Source organism: Semicossyphus pulcher, unplaced genomic scaffold (genome assembly GCF_022749685.1).
Source record: "Semicossyphus pulcher isolate SPU_LCO1_2020_fin unplaced genomic scaffold, fSemPul1.0.p SCAF_10, whole genome shotgun sequence".
Classification (NCBI taxonomy): domain Eukaryota; kingdom Metazoa; phylum Chordata; class Actinopteri; order Labriformes; family Labridae; genus Semicossyphus; species Semicossyphus pulcher.
In genome coordinates this window covers 15,320,143-15,343,650 of record NW_027211604.1, presented here as the reverse complement: position 1 = coordinate 15,343,650, position 23,508 = coordinate 15,320,143, and the positions used below count along the sequence as shown (strand labels likewise).

The 23,508-nt window shown below is 43.9% G+C and overlaps 1 protein-coding gene across 1 annotated transcript in view; it reads left to right on the top strand.

Moving 5' to 3' along the window:
- Window positions 1-12,580: 12,580 nt before the first annotated feature.
- Window positions 12,581-23,508, top strand: part of caln2 (calneuron 2) — a 32,277-nt gene continuing 21,349 nt past the window's right edge. Inside the window, exons 1-2 of the mRNA XM_069666337.1 lie at window positions 12,581-13,209; window positions 18,654-18,778. Coding sequence (XP_069522438.1) covers window positions 18,661-18,778 — 118 coding nt within the window. The 5' untranslated portion in view covers window positions 12,581-13,209; window positions 18,654-18,660. The remainder of the gene's footprint in view (window positions 13,210-18,653; window positions 18,779-23,508) is intronic.

The following is a 23,508-nucleotide window of genomic DNA, read 5'->3' as shown; positions in this document are numbered from 1 at the left end:
AAATCTGAATGCCGAACAGCTTTCGTGACACAGCATCAAGGGAATTCATCTCAAGTCAAATTTTAGATCTAGAACAGATTGTTAGCTGAACTTACATGCAGATGTCTGTTTATAGAGATTAGTAAGAAGCTAAATCGTCGTCAGATGACGCTGATGGGAGCCGGGATGTCATTACAGCACATTACGTTCCGCCTGCTGTTGCTCTCCTCATGGACTGTTTTTCCTGCATACACCGCAGCCTGCTGATACGTGATTGGTCGATATTACTCGGACTGCAAGCGTAGTTGAAACGGAAACAGAACACTTGCCTTCCCAGAAATCCACGTCCCTGCCGACAGATTATGCAGACTATTCTACTATGTATCTGTAAATAGAGATTATGGAGTTATTAAAATGGAGTTCTCCCAGGAGTTGGTAAAGAACAAAAACAGAGCTAAAAGAGGAAGCATTTTGACTGACTTTGAGCTAGCTTACAGAGACATGACTCCACATAAATGCTACTGTTGCTATGCTGTTAATTAATGTTTGCTAACACGTTAGCAGTAACGACTTTAAGTGTTGTAATGTAAGTGTTGTGTTTACTGCTTGTTCTGCTGCCCTTATAAAAGTAAGTATAATGGATTAAGATGAATTACCCCGCTTCTTTTACAACTTCATTTCAGACATGACTGAGAAATCTCCATTATATTCATTTTTACAAGGATTTGTTCTCTTCATTGTCTCCAAAAATAGATCCAGTGGCTCCCAATTGTTCCTCTTTCCCTGTCGTTGTAGCTAAATTTCACATACAGGATATTTTCTTTTGCTCCTTCTGTGCTTTCTAACCAGCTATCTTTGGCTTTCTTTCTATTCATTCCAGGGAAGAGCCTGTCTCCTCCGTAGAGCTACTCCCTGGGCCAGCAGAAAACCCCCAAACCATCAATCCTGCATCCTGGCAGCCTCGATGCTGAAATGCGAACCTCTGTTGTGACGAAGCTGACCTCCTTTTTCGTGTCTCTGGGGATCGTGCCAGCAGGAGGTGAGAAGAGGGGATGGGGGGAAGAATCGAGGGAACGAGACATGGGTGATGGGAAAAAGCAACCGTCAACGAGGAAATGAGAAAATTGGGTTGGTGGAGGGAGAGGTGGGGTAAAGGAGTTAAATGAAATCTAAGGTGGAAGCAGTGGAACGGGATAAGGGGGTGTGTTTGTGTGAGAGAAAAAAGGCTGGGAGGCAGGAAGGGGGAGGAAAAAGGGGAAAGAAAGGTCGACGGGTTGGGGTGAGTGGAACAGGTAACAGCCGATGGGGGGGGGTGTTTTGGGTGGTGCAAGTGGAGCTCCATCACTCTCTCTGGTTTCAGCCTCCTTGTGCCCTGTAGCAGGAGTTGATTTACTGCCCACCACCGAATGAAGATCCCCTCCACGCACGTCTGCCTCCGTCTCCAGTTTAGTGCTCCTCCCCAGGGGGGATATTAAACCTGAGGAAACACGGCTCTTCTATTCACCTGCTGCAGCCGCGTCTTTATGGGACACTCCTCCGCAAGAGAGGCGGAGCATTACTCACAAAAAAGAGTGGAGCGTTTTATTGTGGTGGCAAAATATTCTCCGCTTTGCATCAGTGCTGCCATGGCCCTTCACTAGAACTTAAATGGAACCAAGCCAGGCCTTTTGTTGTTACGCTGCGTTCACTATAAACGCTCGTGTGACTGGTACATTTACTGTAAATTGTTTGATGATGTTGTCATGGAAATAAGCACAGCTCCAGGTTTAGTCCAATAAGCATATGACTCAGAAAGCTAATATGTTGCCATGGCAGCTGAGTACGAAGCTGAATATTCCTGTTGCTTGAGTCTGACGAGCTGGCCACACGTGAAACAACACGCATTTCCAACACATTATTTTCCTTTCAGATAAGGTTTGCAAAATGTGATGTGAGGTAATACAGATTAGGACACACACACACACACACACACGCAAACACACACACACACAGACACGCACACACACACACACACACACACACACACACACACACACACACACACACACACAGCCCTCCTGGCTCCTCATCAAGTCTTTGTTTACTTCTCTCTGCTCGTCCCCCCTCTATACACTTCTCCATCACTCACTTTTTCTCCTTAACTTCACCTTCCCCTCTTCGCTCCTCTCCCTCGCCTCTTCCTCTCTCCCCAACCTCTCTTTAACCTTAAATCTACATAAACTCCTTTTTCACCTCTCCCTGCACTCCTTCCCCTTCCTATCCTTGAACAACCCTCTCCTTCCTCCTGTCCTCCTGCTCCTCAGCGATGTTTCATTTACTTTAATCTAATTTGATGTTATTTAATTTAGAGAGCCGTGACTTGTGATGGCTCAGCAGGGATTCAAGAGTGTAGCAGCACTGTCGCATATGTGTGTGTGTGTGTGTGTGTGTACAGTTACGTGCATTCAGCGGCCTGCAGTGTGCACACATGCACAGATGTGCCCTTCGGCGGAGCAGTAATGTTTGATTTTTGCAGCCTGGGTTTTTCTCTGAGAAAACAAAATAACTTACAATCATGCCAAGATGGTCATCACTTATTTACACGGTTGAGTAAGAGTCGGGAGTTGGTAGGAAGAGCTGGATTGAGAGGAAGATGAGGGGGTAATGTTCATAGTGGGGAAGAAATGAGGGCTGGCGGCAGGAGGAGAAATAGATGAGAGGAGGAGGAAGGAGAGAAAGAGGAGGAATAACCTTGGGGAGGCCAGATAAACAGACGTATTGTGATTTATATGACTTCATGTATTATTGACAAGGGAATTATTAACTGCAGGGAATTGTCTCCAGTTGCAATAATCTCCAGACTGTTTTGACACGCTGCAATAGACGCTGGCTAAGGAGACAAAAGTGTATTGGCCATTTAAATTCAACCCAAAGGACCTACCCGAGGCTTCAGAGGACAGATCAGAAAGTCTGAGATAAAGTAGAATCTTGTCCGTGCAGTATTATCTCTGATATGTATCTGCTGAAATAAGATACCTCAGGGCCCAGCGCGGCTCTATTCTTTTTGTTGAACCTGAAGCTCCAGTTTATGAGAATATAGCTGCAGTAATAATAAAACAGAAAAGGTTTAAATTGATTGTAGCGACAAATGTCTCTGTTTATATCTGTAATTAAAATACACTTCTAAATGTCTAATGGATGTAGTATACACACAGTATGCCTTGTAATGAAGGTAATTAAATATTAATATAGGCCTCTGCAGTGCTGTGTGGGAATTTGTGGGGCTGACAGTAGTGTGAAGCTAAATGGTGTATATAAATGGAGACTGCACCCTATGTTTTAATTTTGATATGATTTGTATTTTAAAAATTTCAGTTCATTTTATACATGTTCATGTACAAGAGCACATTTTATATTTTGACAGCTTCATTTGTGGTGAAAGAAATTAATAAAAAAATAAAAAATGAGTGAGGCTCACACAGGCACTTTGGGGCAGCTTAGGGGTCTTAAGGACGCCAGGGTGCACGCGCGTCATTGGCAGATGTAGCAACGTTATGCTGATGTGCTTGTGTTTCTGTATCTCCAGGTGAGCAATAGTGGTGAAATAATGTATAGACGTAGCAACGCGGATGCAAAATGCGTGTGTGACTGAAATGGACTCCGGTTATTTCAAACAGGTGATTTATACCGGAGTTTTGCGAGTTAATTGATACTCTATGAAGCGCCGCACCTAGCGTGTTGCTAATTAGTCGGTAGTGTAACCACCTGTAGCCTGCTGGAGTGTTAGCTGTGTGAGTTCATGCTAGAGTGAGTGAGTGAGTGAGTGAGTGTGTTTATGACGCGTCATTCAGTGGATCAAGATGCTCTGCAGTATGTAGCTACACTAAGCTGATATGCTTGTGTTTCTGTAATTGTAGAAATGGAGTAAAAGTTGTTTATAGAACTCATACACGCACGTAGCTCTCTTTTGTGTCCCAGTGTGCAACAATATGCTCAATATGATTCAAGATATTTTCCTGTACATTTATTTCATTGTTAAGTTGCTTTGTACGGAGCCCCTGAAGTCCCAAAAAGTGAAATATTTTAAAGGTGCGCACGAGATAATAACATGTCAAGATAATTAACTTTTATTATTTTTTTTTTTACAACTTTTGGGACTTCAGGGGTTCCATAGCTTTGCAATATAATGAATGCATTTACCTATTTATTTAACCAATATAAATACATTAAATAATTAAGGATTTTAATGTCGATCTTAAAGGGCCAGTTCGCTTATTTTAAACCTTACTCCTTTCATGCTATTATGGGGTGCTAATGCCATTATGGTAGGAGAAAAATGCAATTTCGCTCTGTGCATTTGGAGGACACTATCCGCTTCTCCATGGGCCCTGGAAAACCTCCGCCAGATGATGCGTTTTAAGTAGTCTGGCGGAGGCCAGGGAGCTTGCAAAGCTACACTTCCCCCATTTAGGACGCCCGCCTCCGATGTCTGCAGCGTTAAGTTGGAAAACATATACCATAAAATGTAGTCATTTGTTCCGTGAGGTGCCTTAAAACGCTGCTTGCTCTCCTGTTTCCCTCTCAGACATTCCACATTTATAACTGAGTCATGTCTCGTTCAAACCCGTCAGGTTTGAAATGTAGACTGAACTCCCAAAGTGTTTTTAAGACGATCCACCTGTATATTCTCGTCGTATTTCGAATTCTGTTAACTGTTGCCTGCAGAGAAAACGTATTTCACTCTGGTGTCTCTCGCTGGGCCGTTCCTCTCAAAGGGAGAGGTGCAATGCACGCTGGGTGTTGTATGAATGTAGAATGGGAGAAACCACAAGCTGTTTGTACAACTTTCTCCACAGCTATGGTGCCAATTTATAACATTATTGCTTCTATCGATTACAGAGAACACCAGCTTTGACTGACAGTGGCGTTTTCCAGGGGCGGATTTCTCCTTTAATGTTTTTTTGTAGTTCTCAGAAGCACTCGATGCTGTTTTCAGTTGTGATGGGCAGTGTGTTTATTTAGTTTGGAGGCAGATAATAAATCTCAGAATTGTTTTGTTTACTTTGTAATTCATGGAGTTTGGAGCTCAGACTTGTAATCCTGTTAATTTTATCCCCAAGACTAAGTAATGCCGGCAACATTAGCATATCATGAATTAATAGTAATATAATTGTGTTTTAATTAAACCTCATTTGGGTCTGTTACCAGCATGTGGTAGTGTGGGTGCGTGAAAGTGGATGATGGGGTTTTTGTGTGTGCGCGCCTCCGGCTTTATTCTTCAAGGAACTCCTCTCAAACACGTGCTCAAAATGCTGCTTGGGCCACCGTGCTGCACGCTAATTTTATCTCATATTATTGATTCAGTTACTTGACTCATTTTTCTGTTTGTTGCTTGTCTCTGACTGTGGGTTTGTATTTACCTTTCTAAGGCCTGAATCAAATCTTATTCGGATGTGCGCCTTTACTGTTGCTTTTCATACCGTTTTACACAAAGATACACAGATATTCAGAGACGCTCGCACAGAATATATCCTCTGAAATGTTTGTATCTGTTTGTGACTCCCTCCACGTACTGGACATAAATTCAGGCTGATTCAAACTCAAACCGTTTGGAACCAGACAGGAGAAAAAGGGAAGCCGCTGCTTGTGAATCCTGCTGTCTGGAGGAATGATGGACTGGCAGCTGCCTGGCTCAGAAGAGAAAACGGACTGAAACAGCTTAAACCTACCAAGGTGTGAGATTTATTCATGCTGTGTGTGTGCGGGAGTGTGTATGTGTGTGTATGTCCTTTGGGTTCAGCTGATATGGGATTTTTGAACACAGATTCTGATGTTACTGCAAACAATGTCAAGATCTCTACGATTCCCCTCGTTTTCTTTTAGTTCTGGGATGTAAAAAGCCTCTAAAATAGCATTTGGACAGTGTGTCGCTCTTAAATTTCCCTTGAAACCCATTAAAAATTAAATTGTTCCATGGTTTAGTAGTTCCCATTGAGGACTAGGGGAAACTCTGGGATAAACTGAGCTTTTAATTTACTAAAACATCACATTATATTCAAATGAGGGAATAAAATGTGCATAAAACATAAAGAATAGTCAATGAATGACAGTGACAGACAAGCAGCGGGATGATAAAGTGTTCATGTGTGTGTTTGTGTGTCAGTGCTGTTTATGTGCATGTGTCCTGAGTGTATTCATCTATTTAAGGGAGAGGATGAGTCACTGAGTAATCTCCAAATGGAAGCAGTGTTACATTTTAAGGGTGCATCCATCATGTCTCCAACAGGTGCATGCAGGAGATCAGGGTGGGTCTCAGTGCACAGCTAACTCGTTAGCACTTCTACCAATTGCTCACTCTTCCTGTCACCACTCTGGGCTTGGCAGTAATTCCTAATTTTATAGTCTGTGGACAGCACGGGCGAGAAACTCTGTTAAAGTTACCGTAGCTAATGTCATTACAGGCTGTCAAACGCACTATTTTAGTTATTTAGCTGGCGGCTTACAAACATGAGCAGGTGAAGCTTCGTTGACCGTCTCAAAGGCACTCTCTGTGTCTGTGTACTAACTCAGACAGTGTTTTCATTATCTAAATGCAGCACACTCCTAGTGGAAATAATGCTTGGATCAAAAATGCTTACTAATGTGAACTTACTAAAATTGCTGTATTTTTCAGTTTGGTGTTGATGGACAACATTTTGCTATAACTGGAACTGCAAGGGAAATGTTGGAGCCACTTGCAGCTGGAAAAAAAATCAAGGGGAAAATGTGAGTAATTGATGGTTCCTATAGAATACATGTTATTTTCTGTAAATGATCATTTGGCGTACATTGACCGGTCAAATAAGCTCTGGACATGCCTTATTTTCAGGGGAAATCTGTTCCTTTTTACCTCAGATATTTAAGCAATATCACCTGAGAGGGATGATGCTGTACTGAATATCTGCCGTGATGATATTCAGTACAACATCACAACCTCCAGTGCTTTTATACAACAGTTGTACAAGTGGCAAATTAGTAGTAGAAAGTAACAATCAACATTTTATTATTTGCTCCACCAACTCAACTAGTTACACAACTTAACTGAAACTTGACTTTTGTTGCCAAGCAACCCAAACATTCTCCTGCACTCTGTAGCTGTGTCCCAGTCCAGGGGCTGCAGCCTGAAAAGGCCGTAATTGAAGGCCGATTGCGCCACGAAAGGCTGTCCCATTTCGAAGGCTCGTTCAGATGCGGCCGACAAATGCGTCCTCCGTTTCCCGGGCCACGAAGGATCCACCGTGTGAATCCTTCGCGGCCCAATGTATCCCGAGATTCATTACGCGCCAATTCAAACAAAATGTTGACTTTTATGCGCCAGTGGAATACGCTTTAAAATGTTTTTGGTTTCAGCTCAATCGAATAGCTAGTGATACAAATGAATATAAAAACAAATTGGCCCTTGAAACAAATTATCTTTAAAATAACAGGTAAAACAAATTTGTCCTTGTCTATAAAATCATCTGCACTCCTTTTTTGGATGGTCATTTTCACCGTATGTAGTGCAAGTTTGCTTTACTACACTTTAATATACAACAACTACTTTTTTTTTTCTCTATATCCAACTCAGATAGAGACGGAACAGGTGGGAAATCACCACACCAGGTAGCAGTAACAACTCATGTATGTGTTTGGAATATGTAGAGCTTAAACCCCACACAACCCTGGACACTGCCTCTGGCCTTGTCCGTAGTGCTTTGGGCAAATCCAAGGAAAAGGTACATTTGTATTTCCTACTAAACACAAACTTTCCAAAGTCCCATTTGTTTTTTTTTTAGCTTAATGTCTCGTAATGTTCATTATCTTCACACATCTGAGAGCAGCCAGCCACCACCCATCTCTCTCACACGCATGCACGTGTCAGCTCACACACGGGCTGAATGTAAAAAGCAGTCAGTGTTGTATTATTCATGTCGCGGTGTAACCTTCCCGGTGGGAACTTTAAGTTTTACCCCCGTGTCCTGAGGGTATTGTATATGTTACAGGTCACGTACGTCTTCATCTCTGTGTGAGGAACAGTTTGAGACAGGGTTTTGTATACAAACTCATTGTTTTGCTGGCTGACCTTTAACTGTAATGTTGCTGTTGAATTGTTTATTTCTGTCGGGTCTTGTTCCAGCGTTCACCTGTTTATCACAGATTTCTCTTGATCTTTTCCTCTCGCTTAGACACTCCCACTTTGTCTCTTTTTAAATTAAAAAATCATTTATTTATTCATGTGTGTGGGCACATATGCGTACAAATGCACTTCATCACGCTTATCCGCTGATTATTTAAACATCTGGGTACACAGGTGAATGTCATTTACGCTGCTTAGGGATTTTAAATGAAATTTTCAGTGATGCCTACGGTGCAAAACTGCCGCCGACAGGATCCTGTTTTTTCCCCACGGAAGGTCATCTATCCTGCAGGACTTGGAATAAGCGCGGCAGGCATGTGGAGTGGAATGGATGATGACAATATCTAAATGCTAATGAATATGAGGTTGGATTTGGAGAGATGTTGAATGTATTATAAAGCATGGAGGGCTGTGATCTGAAACCGTTATCTGCTTTCTCATGTTCCTGTAGCTGCCAGGTTTCCACTTCATGAGGGAGCAGGAAACAAGATCAAGGTGTCGCTCGTCTGCCATAATTTCTATAAGACGTATTTAAAGTGCTGCAGACATATGTTACAGTAGAGGACTGCGTCTGCTCCATCTTTAAACTGCTGTATAACAGTTAATTTCCTGTTATCTCCTGTTTGACTTTTATCACATAAAACACAACTGAAATCACAAACGGCGGCGGCCTGAGAGATAATCTTTTCATTTTGATAAATACACGTCTCTAAAGGAGGCTATTAAAGCAGCACATTATCGTCACCTCTCACTAGCAGGAGGAAATAAAGTTGCCGTATCTGAACATGAACTTTGAAATGCAAATGTTCTTGTTCAAAAGACAGCTGTAGTGTGACCTCTCAGAGACTCTTTCAAACTATAAATTCACTCTGGCCCATTCCACCGTCTGATCAGATACTGCAGGGTTCTTTCTTTTTTATGTGGACCGTTTAAGTTATTTCTACTTATTTATCGAATGAATTTGACCGGGTTTGAGCCTCGGAATGCCCCGGTGGCCATCCGACTATCAGAACAGCTCCAAAATTCAAACTCAATTCAGCTCTTTTTAAGAGCTTTTATCTCGTGTCATTCCCTGATATTTCTTGGCGCTCTGCACTGTCAACAGTCTAATTTAGAAAAGCCAGAGTGTTAAGTCTGCCACTTCAGGCTATGTTTTCGTCATGGTCTCATTTATGTAGCGATCAAAGCTCAGGAGGCAGGATAAAAGCACATCTCTATTAGTGAGCAGTAAGCGGTCTGGCAGAGCAAACATTACAGAGAAAAATAGGGCAGCCACTTGTGATTTCAGACATGACTCCCTGTATTGATTTGTGGTGAGGTCAGAGTCCATGTTGGAGCGACTCTGTGGTTTTATTGGAGGGCTCAGACTTCCTCACACGACTCCTCTCTCTGTGTTTGTGAAGCGTGAGGTTTTGCCAATCGTCGAGTCTCTCAGGTCACTTGGTAGGATCCAGCTGTGAATGTACGATCCATGTTATACTGCGGGTGAAGTCTATCTCTCTCAGTCAGCCAGCAGGGAACTGCACACAGTGAATCAGGTGATTTAAGTAGAGAGGTTTTTATTGACGGAAAACAAAGAGGAGCTGTTGATATTTTATAGTTATGTAATTGTATTTTTCTTGTGAATGACTGCAAATATGTTTTTCTATATATAATGAACAGTGTATGACCAACCTACCTCCCCCCAAAAAAGCAATAAATTGGATTTCTCAGCACCTGTGAAAATTGTGCTAAACTCACCATGAGATTTTAGATTATCACCTCACCAGATACCCACCGCACAGCTGAGTCCATTTAGGACAGCAGATGGACTGCGGTAATATGATAAGGAAGTGGATTGGACCCAGAAGTGGATTGAACTTAATGGTTTTCGGTTTAACATTCCAATATTCACCGTCACCGTCAGTGGGTGCAAAGCCAAAGTCTACCCTTTAGAGCCACAGAGGGATGACAAACTAAACGACAAACTGTACACAAGCTGATGAGAGTGAAAGTGATGTAAATTATGAGCTATGGCCTTCACACTCGCCAAATGTCAACCCGACCAATGCGTTTTCCAATCACATCATCAAAAAAAACAAATGTATGAATTTCTTTTTTTTCAAAGAATGCTGTTCATCTATCCAGTAAAGATACTTAAACATGACAAGTAACACTGATGCTGTTTTGGAGGCTTCAGCTATTATGGTCCCATTTCATTTATCTATTTGTCCCTCATGTTTTAGTCATGAAACCAGGTTAAATCAGAGATCAAGATCTCTCTGACCTGACCATCATTACATTTTGTTACAAGACAAACAGGCAAAGACATTACTGTCGCATGTTACAGAAGTATTGAAATACTAATTTTTGGAAGTTTGAACTATTTTCTTTACTGTGTATGGTTACATAAAGATAGTTTGGACATTTCAAGAGAAGTAACTCAATAAACTTTGAGTGTTTCTATTGAATGTGACAAATTAAATGTGTTGCTTTGTTGGTATGATGTCATAGTCACCTACATTCCTGAATCTTTGTGTCTTTACGTCAAGAACAATAGAGGAAAATATGTGCGTCACCCCCGTTTGTGATTTGATATCCTCCATCTTTTATATTAAAGCTCCTGTGAGGAACCTAAGGTTTGTGTTGATTTTGGCGCCCCCTGTGGACAAAGCTGTACCTCTTGTCTCTTTGCTGATTTTGTCCTGTGCAAGCTTAAGTGGTGTTTTTTAACACAAAATCTCACCCTGCTTTCTTTAACAGTCATATGTGTCACTCACTTTATTTTTTTGCCCTGGAAAATGTAAACAAAGGCAGCGTGCAGTTAATCGCTTCCTCTGACACCTACCCGCCCACCAGCAGTTTCAGGCATTAAAAATAACTATATAGAAATAATCAATCTTGTTGCTGATTGTCTGGTTTGCTTTTTTAGCTCATATACAGACATCAGAATTGATTTCAGTCTGTTTCATAACCAGCGAAAAACTCCACAGGAGCTTTAAACAGCTATCGCACTTTGTGGTGTATTTTCCTTTAATTGGTCATGCTGCATATATTCCTTATATGACTATAGAGATTTGGGCTTTTTAAAAGTCAAGAAGTGGTCATGGAGGTTTTTTGGATCATATAAGGGCTATTCAATCTTCAACGGATTTAATTTCCCAAGATTGATTGTCTTTGTATTTAATGAATGACATTTATGGATTTATTATGGAATGAGAGGTGAGGTATGAAAAGGAAATATCCTCTAACTCTCTCTGAGGACGATCCTCGTGCCTTTGAACAAACTTAAATCTAATTTAAAGCTGCAGTGCTGCAGGTGAGTGTGTTTGGAAATGCTGACATGAAGCGCATCACTTCACCTTCACTTGTCCTGCCTCTGCTCAAGAAAGCCCTTCAGCACCATGGACAGTGCCAACAAATCTGCACCACAGACTAGCATGTGTTCAGAAGACTTCCAGGTCTTCAGCATGATTTCTATGAGAGAATTAAAGGGAAGCTTTAATGACTTCGTATTTCAGATTGGCCTCATTTTCCCATAAACCCAGAGAAAAATCTGTTCCAACCCTTTGTCAGGCTCATTAGATATGCCCAACATGCTGTTAGAGCACCAGGGTGAAACATCCATGACTCACTGGTGTTTTATTTACTTTTCACTGATGCCTCAAGGTGAAAACAGCAGTCGGAGGCACACTTGATGCATTAACCCATTGCAATCAGCAGGAGGGGGTAGATTTGGGTGGTTAAACAAGTTGCTGCAACCACTTTTAATTTGAAGAGCGCAGCAGCGCAGGAGACACAGTTTTCCAGCTCCAGGCTGCAATTGAGCTGCTGCTGCTGTGGGGGGAAACAGAAACTTCACACAGGCTATTATATAATTGGGGATGTAAATGGGGTAGTGAGGGGAGGAGGGGGGTTCTAATCAGAGGCAGAGAGCGAAAACACCCAAAATAGGATGGAAGAGGACGTCTAATGACAGAGGTTTGGGTGAAGGAAGGTGCCTTGAATCCTTACCCGCGAAGAGGAGGATGAAGATTTCGGTTGGGTCGTGGGGAAGAAGAAGCCGAGAGGGGAGGATAGACACACTGCATCATTTAAGTACTGCGGCTGATGTCATTTCCTAAGCACCATAATTGGTCATCAATGACTCTTAAAGCAGTGAAGAATGGCTAAATGAAAACACACACACATTCAGACACACACTCTTCCTCAGGGGAGAGCTTCACTGATCTATTGAAACCGTAATTGCTCGGACCTCACACCCTCCCTCCCTCTCTCTCTCTCTCTCCCTCTCTCGATACGCTCTCTCTCTCTCACACACACACACCTTTGAAGTAGGCAGCTCTCGTCTGTTGAGCGCCAAGGCGTCGCATCTTGCCCGCTCACCTTTACCAGCACTCGCACCTCTGCCGCCGTGGCCCCCATGTGGCCCCTCCCTTACCGGACTGGACCGATAAATGGGTTAACTCTGTCACCGGGAGAAGCTGAGATAAATGCAGCGGGAGCGTCGGGAGATCCCCTCCGCTGTTTTACTACCGATCTGCACCCTAAGGCACCGTCCTCTCCTCACCGACGTGTTGATTCGACAGAGAAGATTGAATTTAAATCGTGATTTATGATTTTATGAGCAGGAAACAACAGCAGCGGCTCTTCAGACCTAGACCCGTGGGCGGCTGGGTGCGTCCGTCTGGGCGAGCTGATAGGACGAAGACTTGGCACTCTACCTACCAACTGCTTCATCCCAAATTTCCAAGATATGACGATGAGAAGTGAGATGTAGAAATCGGATGGGAGGCCATAAATGTGGGTTTGTGCTTCAGCCGACGCGGACAGAATTTCTCTTCATCCTCCTCCTCATCTAACCAGTTGATATTTTTACAATAACTGTCTGAAAAGTCAGGAGCACATGACAGACTGGTGAATCCCCGAGGCTGGTCCCACACACAGACTGAATGAGTCCATCTCTGGCTGTCGGACGGACTCCTCCAGAGAACAGGACGGATGCAAACAGACTAAACACATCTTGGCACATCAGAACACCGTCAGCGTCTCCGCCGACGGTTTTGTAACCGAGCGGGGGGAATCTGTCACCGGGGGACCCTTCGTTACACAGGCAGGTAAGGCTGTCAGCGTGTCACCTCTGGGTGGGTGTGTTAAAGGTGATTACCTTGATCTGATCGACCGCCCATGCGTCGCTACCGCTGATGGCCGCAGAGCCGCGCGGGCGACTGCACCTGTTGTAAGCTGTGAAAATGTGTGGCGCGTGCGCGTGTGTAAATAGACCTCAGTGCGTGTTTTGACAGCCTAAATGATCTGTGTGTTTGATTCCTGAAAACACAATGATGTCTGTGTCTATTTGCATGTAGACTCTTTGATCTGCTCCTGAAAACCTCTTTCCAGCTGTTTGTGCGCGTCGCGCGCGTCACTGCGCGCTGCGTGGGTTTGATCAGTGTGATTGGGTGATTATAGGTCCATCACACGCACGCTATAAGTGTAATTACAGTATAATTGTCTCAACACGCAGCGGGATGTAAAGCATTCTATCAAACACACTATACATCATGCGTTGTGGCTTCATCAGCCGCTCTCGTGCTCACCGTGCTGTAGCAGTTCACGCACAGGTTTCTGATAAATGAGAGCGGCTGCAGTCTAAAACCCACTTATATTCATTCTCATCGCCTGATGCTCTAAACCTCCAGAGTCATAAAGCATGATTGCCAGATCTTTCACCTGTCTCGCACACATCCATCATCTGACTCCCTGAGGGAGACCTGCCAGGAGGGTGCTGTAAGAGTATGCGTGCCTGTCATGAGGAGGTGTGGGTGTAGAGTAGTTTGGCTCCATGATTGCATGAATGTTTATGTTTTTCTGTTTAATTTTAGACACCTTAGTATAAGTGAAATGAGGGTGACATGCAGCAGCGTCTTCTAAGCGTGGGAACCCTCCTCTGCAGATGTGCGCAGTGTGGCACACCATCATGGGTGTCTAACTCTTCTTCCTGGCTGCTATGACTCTTTAACATCCATGGAGCGTCGTGCCAGACCACCTGATAGAAGATCAAGGGCGCATGTCCACATCTCCTCTTCCTGGGCTGGTGGTGAAGCACTACAGCTTTAACCTGGTGCAGCAGCTGCTGATGTGATCAGAAAGGTCTGACCCAGGCTGACCTCTGTGAGAGAAAGCTGTAGGCGACAACACGAGAAGCTCCTCTGTTGCAGAAACGTTTCTCTAGTGCAGAATCGTGGATGGGAGAGAGACAGCAGAGATCACAGCTGTGTGGAAGCTGCCTCTCTTTGCCCAAGGTGACTCCAGCAGGACACTGATAATGTGACATTGATAAAGCAAAGAGAGCAAGTTCTTTGGATGTAATCAGTTTATTATTGGTTTAGCTGTAAATCTAATCAGAAGCCTTTTTATTGTTGGCTGCCTGTTGAAGCGGCACGTCCTTCTTCTTTTGTTTGGTCTATTTGATGAATCACAGAGTTGCCGTTTACCTTCATCCAGCTCTGATGCTTCAGCTGATCAGCTGTGATCTCTCATTATGTTTGGCAGGCGGCGGGGGCCAAAACTAGAGAAGTCATAGAGAGCTGACTGACGTCTCAGTGGCTTAAAGTAAAAAGGGAATAATTTGTTGATTCATCTTGAAGTGTGTCTGGCCGGCGTACAGCTCTCACAGTCACAGCAGAGTCCATAGATGAAGTTGAATCACACATTTTCAGATGTTTTTATGGTTAATTGGTGGCTGCTGCAGTACAACCTGCTTCCTTTGATGTAGCGGATAAAGCTTGAGTCTGTTGTCTTTTTGCTTCTGTCTGCTTGTGATGGCACTGTTGTACATGCTTTTCTGCCTCTCTGCTAATGCATTTCTCTCCATCGGGGACAGAGGGAGGTGAGGGGGGGGGGAGGCGGGGAACACACTTCTCCTTTCTCCTCTTTCCCAGCGTTTGGCTCATCTGGGTTGCTCCCCTCCCTTGATCTCAGCCTCTTCACTCTCCTCTGAGCTTAAATCCGTTCTGATCACCGCGCTGCAGACTTGAAACTGTGCTCCCCGGGGTGCAGGTGACCCCTCAGTTCAAACACCGTCCGTCAGCCACGCTTTCATTTGCTCCTTTCATCCCCTCCTCCTCCTCCTCCTCTCTCTCTTTTTTACCTGTCTATCTGTCTGTCCGTCTGTCTGGCTGGCGCTCCTCTTCCAGCTCTCAGCCAGGCAATGAGGCTCATCAGATGGAGGTTTTCTGCTAAAGCTTGTCCTTGTCAGCTCTCATGTCCGTCTCTGTGACAACAGGCTGTGTTTTCACGAGTAGAAAAACCACAATCCAAAAATATATGGGCGAAAAAAAAGGAGCGAGTGAGAGAGGGGAGAATGAGTGTGTGACTGAGTTTGATGTATGTGTTTGCGTGTCTGCTGGTTTTTCTGCCATGAGTGAGTGGGTGTTTCAGTCAGGGGAACAATCGTGTGAGCAGATGGACTGTTAAAATACATTCTCATATTAATTTCATATCATATGTCTTATTCATTTGTCTTCTGATTTTATAATTTCCTGTTTTATTGACGAGATGACTAATTTAAGGATTTATGACTTTTTGAAAAGCCACTCACAAAGGCATCTTCATCCCACCATCATCTGCAGGTACACTAATAAAGTCAGCTTAGGAATGTAACCATGCACATGGACTGTTTAGTTCACAACTTCTGCATTTGTACACTCAAAAATAAACCTTTTAAATTTGTACATTTGTGCACAAAATGAACAACAAACACGCTTAAATTCAGCTGCACACATGCAAACAGGCAAATTATGGCACGCCCAAAAAGCTATAAAAGTATATTCCCAGCATGTTTTATCAAGTGTGCAAATGTACTGGCATACCTAAAGGCCTCATCAGTCACAGACAGCAAAACATTATTGTCAAGTGGTGCAGTCGGTAGAGGGTTGAGTCACTTAGTCTCTCTAACTGATTAGCAGCCATACATTTGTATTCAAACCTGTTGCTTCCTGACAACATCATGCCCCATGTCCCATTTGTTATGTTGTTAGAATGATCATGTTTGATGTTTCGTATTCCAGTTAACCTCTGCTTGATTCATATGAAGAAAAAGCTGAAGAAAATGCATCACAGCGTAGTAGAGGGGTTGCCGAGCCTTGCACTGATTCTTATTTATCATGTGGCGGCTGTGGCTCAGTGGTACAGTCAGTCGTCTTTCAGTCGGAAGGTTGGTGGTTCGATCTCTACATGTCGAAGTTGTCTTGGGCAAGACCAATGACTGTATAAAAAGATGGACGACGTGTTTCTCCTCTACTCTGCTAATCCAGAACAGATCGGCTGCAGGAACCGTATTTGTCAACAGAGCTGTCAATCATCCTTTTTACAGCCTCAAATAACTAATTAAAACTAAACTTGTCAGATGAACACTTTGACATAAATCAGCATGATAAGAACTAACTATAATGACAGAAACCATGTTTGAGAAACATTTATTTGATGTGTATTTTGATTTTATCGTTTGACTCATGTCCCATCTGTTAACATGGAGGAGGCGGGCTTTATGACCTGTACTGCTGCCAGTCAGCAGGGGGCGCTCCACGTGTTGGCTTCACTTTTAGGGAGCTGTCATGTCCTCCATCTTTTTATACAGTCTACGGGCAAGACACTGAACCCCAAATTGCCATTGGCATAGCCGTCGGTGTGTGAATGGGTGAATGTGACATGTAGTGTAAAAGCAGCTTTGAGTGGTTGCAAGACTAGAAAAACCTGCAGTCAATTTAGCATTGATTTCATTCACATTTATTAACTACATATTTCTTTAAACTGAACACGGATTGGCTCAAGGGCAGGCCAGCCAATTAGCAACAGCTAGCGTTCTGCACTGCACTCGGCCTCTAACACGGCCTTACCCACAAGGAACGGAGCTACACCGTCACAGCAACAACTGCTTCCTCCTTTGAGCCTCACTTATTCTCAGGCAGCAGATGTTGGAATTTTAGAGACCTTTCCTCGCAACTGCGTGCATGAATTTAGGGCGTGGAGCTTTTGGAAAAAGCACATAAGGGCTTTAATGCCGCAAAAACGTTATTGCTAACATACCTCATCAAGCGAGACTGTGGCATTTTTGAGACATGGTTTAAGGCTGTAACAGCAAAGTGTGTTACATTTTAAAGAGTGGATTCTGGTATTTGCTCTCTGAGAATACCGGTGAGTAATTGGACAATGATCTAACAATTAGACCTTTGTTTGTGTGTGTGTGTGTGTGTGTGTGTGTGTGAGCGTTTGCGTCTTGTTGGCTGAAACTCAGGTCTGCAGAACAAATACACGCTGAGTAGCTTTAATGTGCGAGTGAGACAAAAGAAGAACCAGGAGCAGATGGACTGAAGACTAAATTTCCTCAGAGCTCACAAACTATGCACACACACACACACACACACACACACACCGACACACTCCGACACACACCTCTCTGCACACACACTATCTCTTGCTCATGCACACATATACACAGCCATTTCTCTCCTGCTGTCCTTTACAGATCACCAGAGCAGACTTGCACCTGTCCCATGGCTCTTAACCTTTTACACCATCTTTGTCTTAAAGTCACAGCCAGTGTCCTTTTCCCCTTCCGACGCACTGATTCCAAAATCCACGGAGGATTAAAGTCTGGGAGAGGAGAGGAGAGGAGAGGAGAGGAGAGGAGAGGAGAGGAGAGGAGAGGAGGATGTTTATACTTTGACAATGTCTCCTGTGACAAAGACATCTCCTCGTCTGTCTCAATCTCTCCTGTCTGGCAGCAGCCCGCTCACGAAACACTCCTGGGATATCTCTTCCTCCCTCCATGTTTCTCTCTCTCTCTCCCCTCACCCGGCTCGCTTCAGTGCACCGTGTACTATTGGCAGGAATATTACATGAAGCATATTGCCAAAAGTGTCAAAATATTACACTGGGAAAGCCCTCAGGGGGGCGACTCACATGAATCAAAGCAGAGTCGCTCTGATCGTACGACAGCAGGGGCCGCGGCTGATTGATGCCCCGTCAAGCCCTGAGGTCTCTTGGTGAGGAGTTGGGTGGCAGTGGGGATTATCCGGAGGAAGGGGAAGTCAGAGGATCTGACGTGGGGTTAGAAGAAACAATACAGAGTGACAGGACTTTATGCCTGTCCTCCACGGAGAGCGAGCAGGAGAGAGACGGCGAGAGAATGATTGCTAGATAATACCGAGTTCCTGATTGTACTCCGGTGGTATTTATCAGAACAATAACAGTGGAATACTTTTCTTGTGACTCCATTGAATTATAATGAGATTACATAATTTGTCACTGTGATTGTGCCACGAGGAGACAGCGGTTTCTCCCAGAATTGAGCATTAGCAGAGTGGAAGGAACAATGTTCCCTCCACAGGAGATTGTGTTTCTAAAAAGGGCTCATGGCTGCGCTGGTAGCCCTGGTTTCAGTACACATGCACACAAATGCTTCTCACCTGTGTGTTTCTGTCTCTTCCACTCAAACACACACACACACTTACACACTTGCAAGGTTTATTTAGAATCTGTGCGTGTGTGTGCTCTGCAGGGAGAAGATGCCATTCCACCATGTGCGGGCGGGCCTGCTCTATCCAGACAACTACCTGAGCAGCTCCCTGACGGAGGGCAGCGAAGCCTTCCAGCTCACCAGCATCTCCACCGAGGAGCTGGGAGGTGAGTGTGCCCACAGAGAGAGAGAGCGAGAGAGAGAGCGAGAGAGAGAGGAAGAGGTGGGGGTGGAGAGTAAAGTGTGGGGTATTAGCAATTAATGTTTCACTAGTGGAACAATGCAGTTACAACGCTCCAATTCTCCCGGGGAAAAGTTTTTCCATTTAGCCATTTTGTCAGAGGCTGACTGGATGCATTGGTTTCCAATTATGGTGAAAGAAATTCAGTCGGAGGACTCGGTATGAAGCAGTGCCTGACAGAACAAAAAGATAGATGACCAGGCTTGAATAAGGACACCAATGGATTGATATTAGTGTCTTAAACCAAGTTTTCAATCAATCTTTCCTGTAAAGTGACTCCAGCAGCGCTCACGCTGGCCCGTTATTTAAAGCAATGCCGTGTGTTTTGTATGTGAACAACCAAACACACTGTTTTCAGCGTAGCCTTTGTAAAAGTGTGTTATTATAGATTCAACACATTTGGCCTTGATGGTTTATTAGATTGCAGTTAGATTTGTTTAATGCATTTCTTTTTTTACTTTATCTGTAATTTCCAGGCTGATCAGTCTTTTTCCCAAAATGACTTAATAGGACAACTTCAAAAAGAACTCAAACAAGGGCTTTCTAATCAAGTGTTATTATGATTAAAAATATGGTTTATTAGAGCATTTTTTCTAACTTAGCTCAGACCATTAGTAATTAACCCTTCGCTAACCTTTCTTGAACAGCCACTGTGCAATCCTACGTTAGAAACCGTAACTAGAAGCAGGAGGCCTGTCAAGCTTTCAGAACGAGGAGAAATGCCGAAGCGGTGTGCATATGGAATCTGCAACAACGACAGCAGATATCCTCAAAGTTTAGAGGGGGGTGTCAAATATTTCGCTTTTCCGAAGCCAAAAACTCGAGAGGAGAGATGTCGGGCATGGATTAAAAAGGAAAAAAGAACCATTCCCTTCGTTTTGCTAGGATAACGCAACATGGGATTTTTCTTTTATGAGGTTTACTACTTACTCTGAGTTTACTTAACCCGGTTGGTCACTAATCATGTAGGCCAACTTGGAATCCCAAACCCACTATATGCGAGCGATAGCCCGACGTGCTTTGAACAAAATGAATAAGTGGGATCATTTAGTTTTGTTCATGTGCTAAAACATATAATGACAGTTACAGGGAGTCATAACTAACCATTAGCTTAAAATAAAACAATAGATTGACTCACCCTGCTGTGCGGGAACATTGCTGCTCCTGTATGATTGTCCTTAATATGAATTGTGAAGACGTGGGGTGTCTGACGCTTACGCTGGGACCGGTGAGCTTTTGCCTCGATTTTTATGTCCTCTTCATTCTCAACACTCCGCTGACTAATTATATTCTGGATGTTGCTTTCAAATGCGTATTGTCGTCCTTTCTGTCCACTTCTCTCTGATATTTTGAACTATTTTTCCAGAAGTGTGCTATTATTTCCTTTGGAACATCGCTCACTGTTATAATTGAAAACACCATAATGTTTACATGCCGGTGCGATAGCTTGACAGGCGTAGCAACAGTAACCAAGGGGGGCCGGACTCAAAGGATCAACTGGGGGCGGCTGTGGCGAGTCCTTGTCTCTCAGTCGACAGCCTTTGGTGTATGAATGTGCCTGGATCCTGATTGGAGTTTGGCGTAGTGGCCTTTGCCGTCAGTGTATGAAGCATGTAGTGTAACTTTGGGTGATCAGAAGGCTAGAAAAGCGCTCTATAAGAAGAGCCCATTCCCCATGTGTTTAAGATATAATAACTTAGCACTCACCAAAGCTACTCTGGAATTCTGGGATTGTGGCATATTGCTAAAAATAGGTCCATCAGTGAGATTCTTTGAAGTGCCTCACAGAAAGGTTGCTAACAAACCCCCGGGTAAGTCACTTTTATTCAGTAAAGTAGATGTGGAAAAATAACAACTCAAACTGTTTTCTGTAAACATCCATCACAGTTTGCTGATGGACTTCCTCGTTCATCTGTGCACTCACAGTTTTCCTGTGCATTAGCAATTGAGTTAATTAGCATCTCACTTTAAGTGTTAGCTCTCAGAAAATTGGAATCTAATCAGCTTGTTTTCGACCTGTATGATCAGTTGAATGCTTGTGCTCAGCCTCATCAGACTCGATTAAAGCTTTGTTCTCAGAGCTCAGCATTGCTTTAGAGTAATAATCTCGAAGATTTTCATGTGAATAAATGTCTGTTAAGTCACTATCTCTCTCAGAATGAGGTAACACAATGGTGATTGAGCCTATGGCCCACTGATGAAAGCCTTTGCATTTGCAGTATATAGTATTATTATAGACTGCGTGTCTGTGCTGACAAAAAATCACAAGCGGCGCCCAGTTAGTGACGCATTTTCCATCAGCCAGCAGTGGTAGGTCTGCCAGAGAGGGTAGGCGGAGCTAAGCGGCTGCTTTTCCGCTCTCTATTGCGAGTAAACAGTAATCTACTACGGCTGAACAAACAAAGAAAAGATGGATGACTACAGATACAACTTCAAAAATAAGTGAAAATCCAAAGAAAAAGAAACAAATTTGACGCTCAGATGAAGGCAAACAGTCTAACAAGGAAAGCGACCGTCAGCGAGGAAAATCAAGAGTTACAACCGTGACAAAGGGAGCCAACCGTAGACGGTAAATTGGGAAGTGTCCTCCTGCAATTACCACTTATTGCAAAAGAGAACGAAACTAAAATCTCCGAGATCGTATCTTTATGTATAAATCGATCATTGCCAGATAATGAAACCCAAGTCATAAGTTTTCCTTTCATGTAGTCTATTCAGTGTGTGCTCAGTGAGTTCCAGTGTGACCGCAGGATGAGTGATCCTAAAGCATACTGACAATACATTGAAGCTATTCTATGATGTAACTAGAAAACAAGTGCCTCCACAGCGCGACGTGTGCATGCATTTGACATGTGTTCCTTTGGACAGAAAGAAACAGCTAATCCTCTCACTGTGCGAGGACGGAGCGCATGAGAGTGTGTTTCCCGACTGAAGCTGTTTGTTTGTGTTTATACATGTGGCCTATTGTAGTTTGCTCGAATGAGCTTTGGTATGAACTACTTTGTCGCATAAATCTTTTAATCCGATGTCTCTTGTGCGACTCAACCCAGTTCAGCGAAACAGTTGCTTTGTGGAGGCAGAGCTGCTTCGGTGACTGAAACGTCTTGTCATCATTAGCTGGACTGTCCTGTGTCTGCGCTCTGTTTGTCAAGGGCAGCGAGAAGGGTAAAGTAATGTGGACCTATGTAGAGCTATTATATAAATTGAATTCAGACTCTCAGACTCCAGACATTGTGATAGAGCATTATCTAGGCCCTGTCAGCCACAGATGCAACACAGCCAATGGGATTGTTTGATGTGGACAAAATATCCGTGGTGTTTGCTGCCAGCATTTGAAAACTCCTAATCCCACTTCAGAGAGATGCTGAAGGTTCTTCTTGGATCATCTGTTAGCGCAGATAGAAGGCTAGTTAATCACCCCTGTGTTGGGCTCCGTATCCTTTTCTCTGGTTTTGAGGCATTTCATCAATCACACCGAGAACATGAACAGTCCTAGGGGTGGGAGGGGGGTCGACTTCGTATTACACAGCTGCACGCTGGAAAGGCTGCATGCTCACACACACACGCAGGCATCGCACAGTAATACATCACGGAGCAGCTCGATTGAAAATGTACTCTTCACTGTTGAGCTGCATACAAATACATCTTACTTTGTTTTGGGGGGTCGCACACACACTCGCCAGCGTTCCCAATCCCCCATCCGCCTCTGACTTTCACTTTATTTGGCGAGAGTGAAAAAAGAAAGGGAGGCAGTGGCTCGATTCTCGGGTTTAGTTATCAGCTGTGGGGGATATTTACTGGCTTATATGGGGTCTGCAACCGAAGTTTCGGGTCTCACGCAACTGACAGAGCAAAGAGGGGCAAAGGAGGCAGATCTGAGGCTGACTCATTACGCAGAGGAAGGAAGGAGCGGCATGTCAGGATGAGAATATTAATGACACACCGTCTAAGAGACACAGAGAGAGATGAACTTCATGTAAAATTCATTGTTTAAGTTGGGAAAAGGGATTAGTCTCGGGGAAGTTGTGATTTAAATTCCATCGTGCAGCAGGCTATTACTTTTCTCGATTGTGCTGCTCCTATAAAGATTAGCACAAACGCCGAGCGCCAGCTGAAATGACACCCTCTCCCACCCCTGAAGTGTTAATATCCACAGAAAAATGGAGAGCTCGTTCGCGAAAAGTCTTTTCTGTCTCTGCTGTCTTAATGAAGTCGATAACCTCACAGTAGCCCAAAGCTCCGCCTTCCTCCTTCCACCTCGTGCCAACTGACTGACAGGCAATTAGCCGCAGATTGACCAGGGTATTTTCTAAGAGCTTCCTCTGAGATTTGAGTAATTGTGCAGCACGAACAGATACCTCATGAGCTGTGTGCGTTTACTTACAATGTCGAGTTAGAAGGAAGCTTTTCATGTGGGAGGAGAGAGTCGGAAACGCTCTTGGCAGGGCTGCTGGTGATTGTGCTGCGTGGAGGGATTGGTACAGGCCCGTCGGGGTTTCGAAAATACAATAAGTATAAAGATGTGAGAGAGACAAGGAAAGAGAGCGTGAGGGGGGGAGGGGGAAGGGGGGAAGGGGAGTGGGAGATCACCCTCACCTTGGTTTGCCTGAGAGAAAGGCTGCGGCGCTTTCAGTTAATGTCAAATCCTGTTATCAG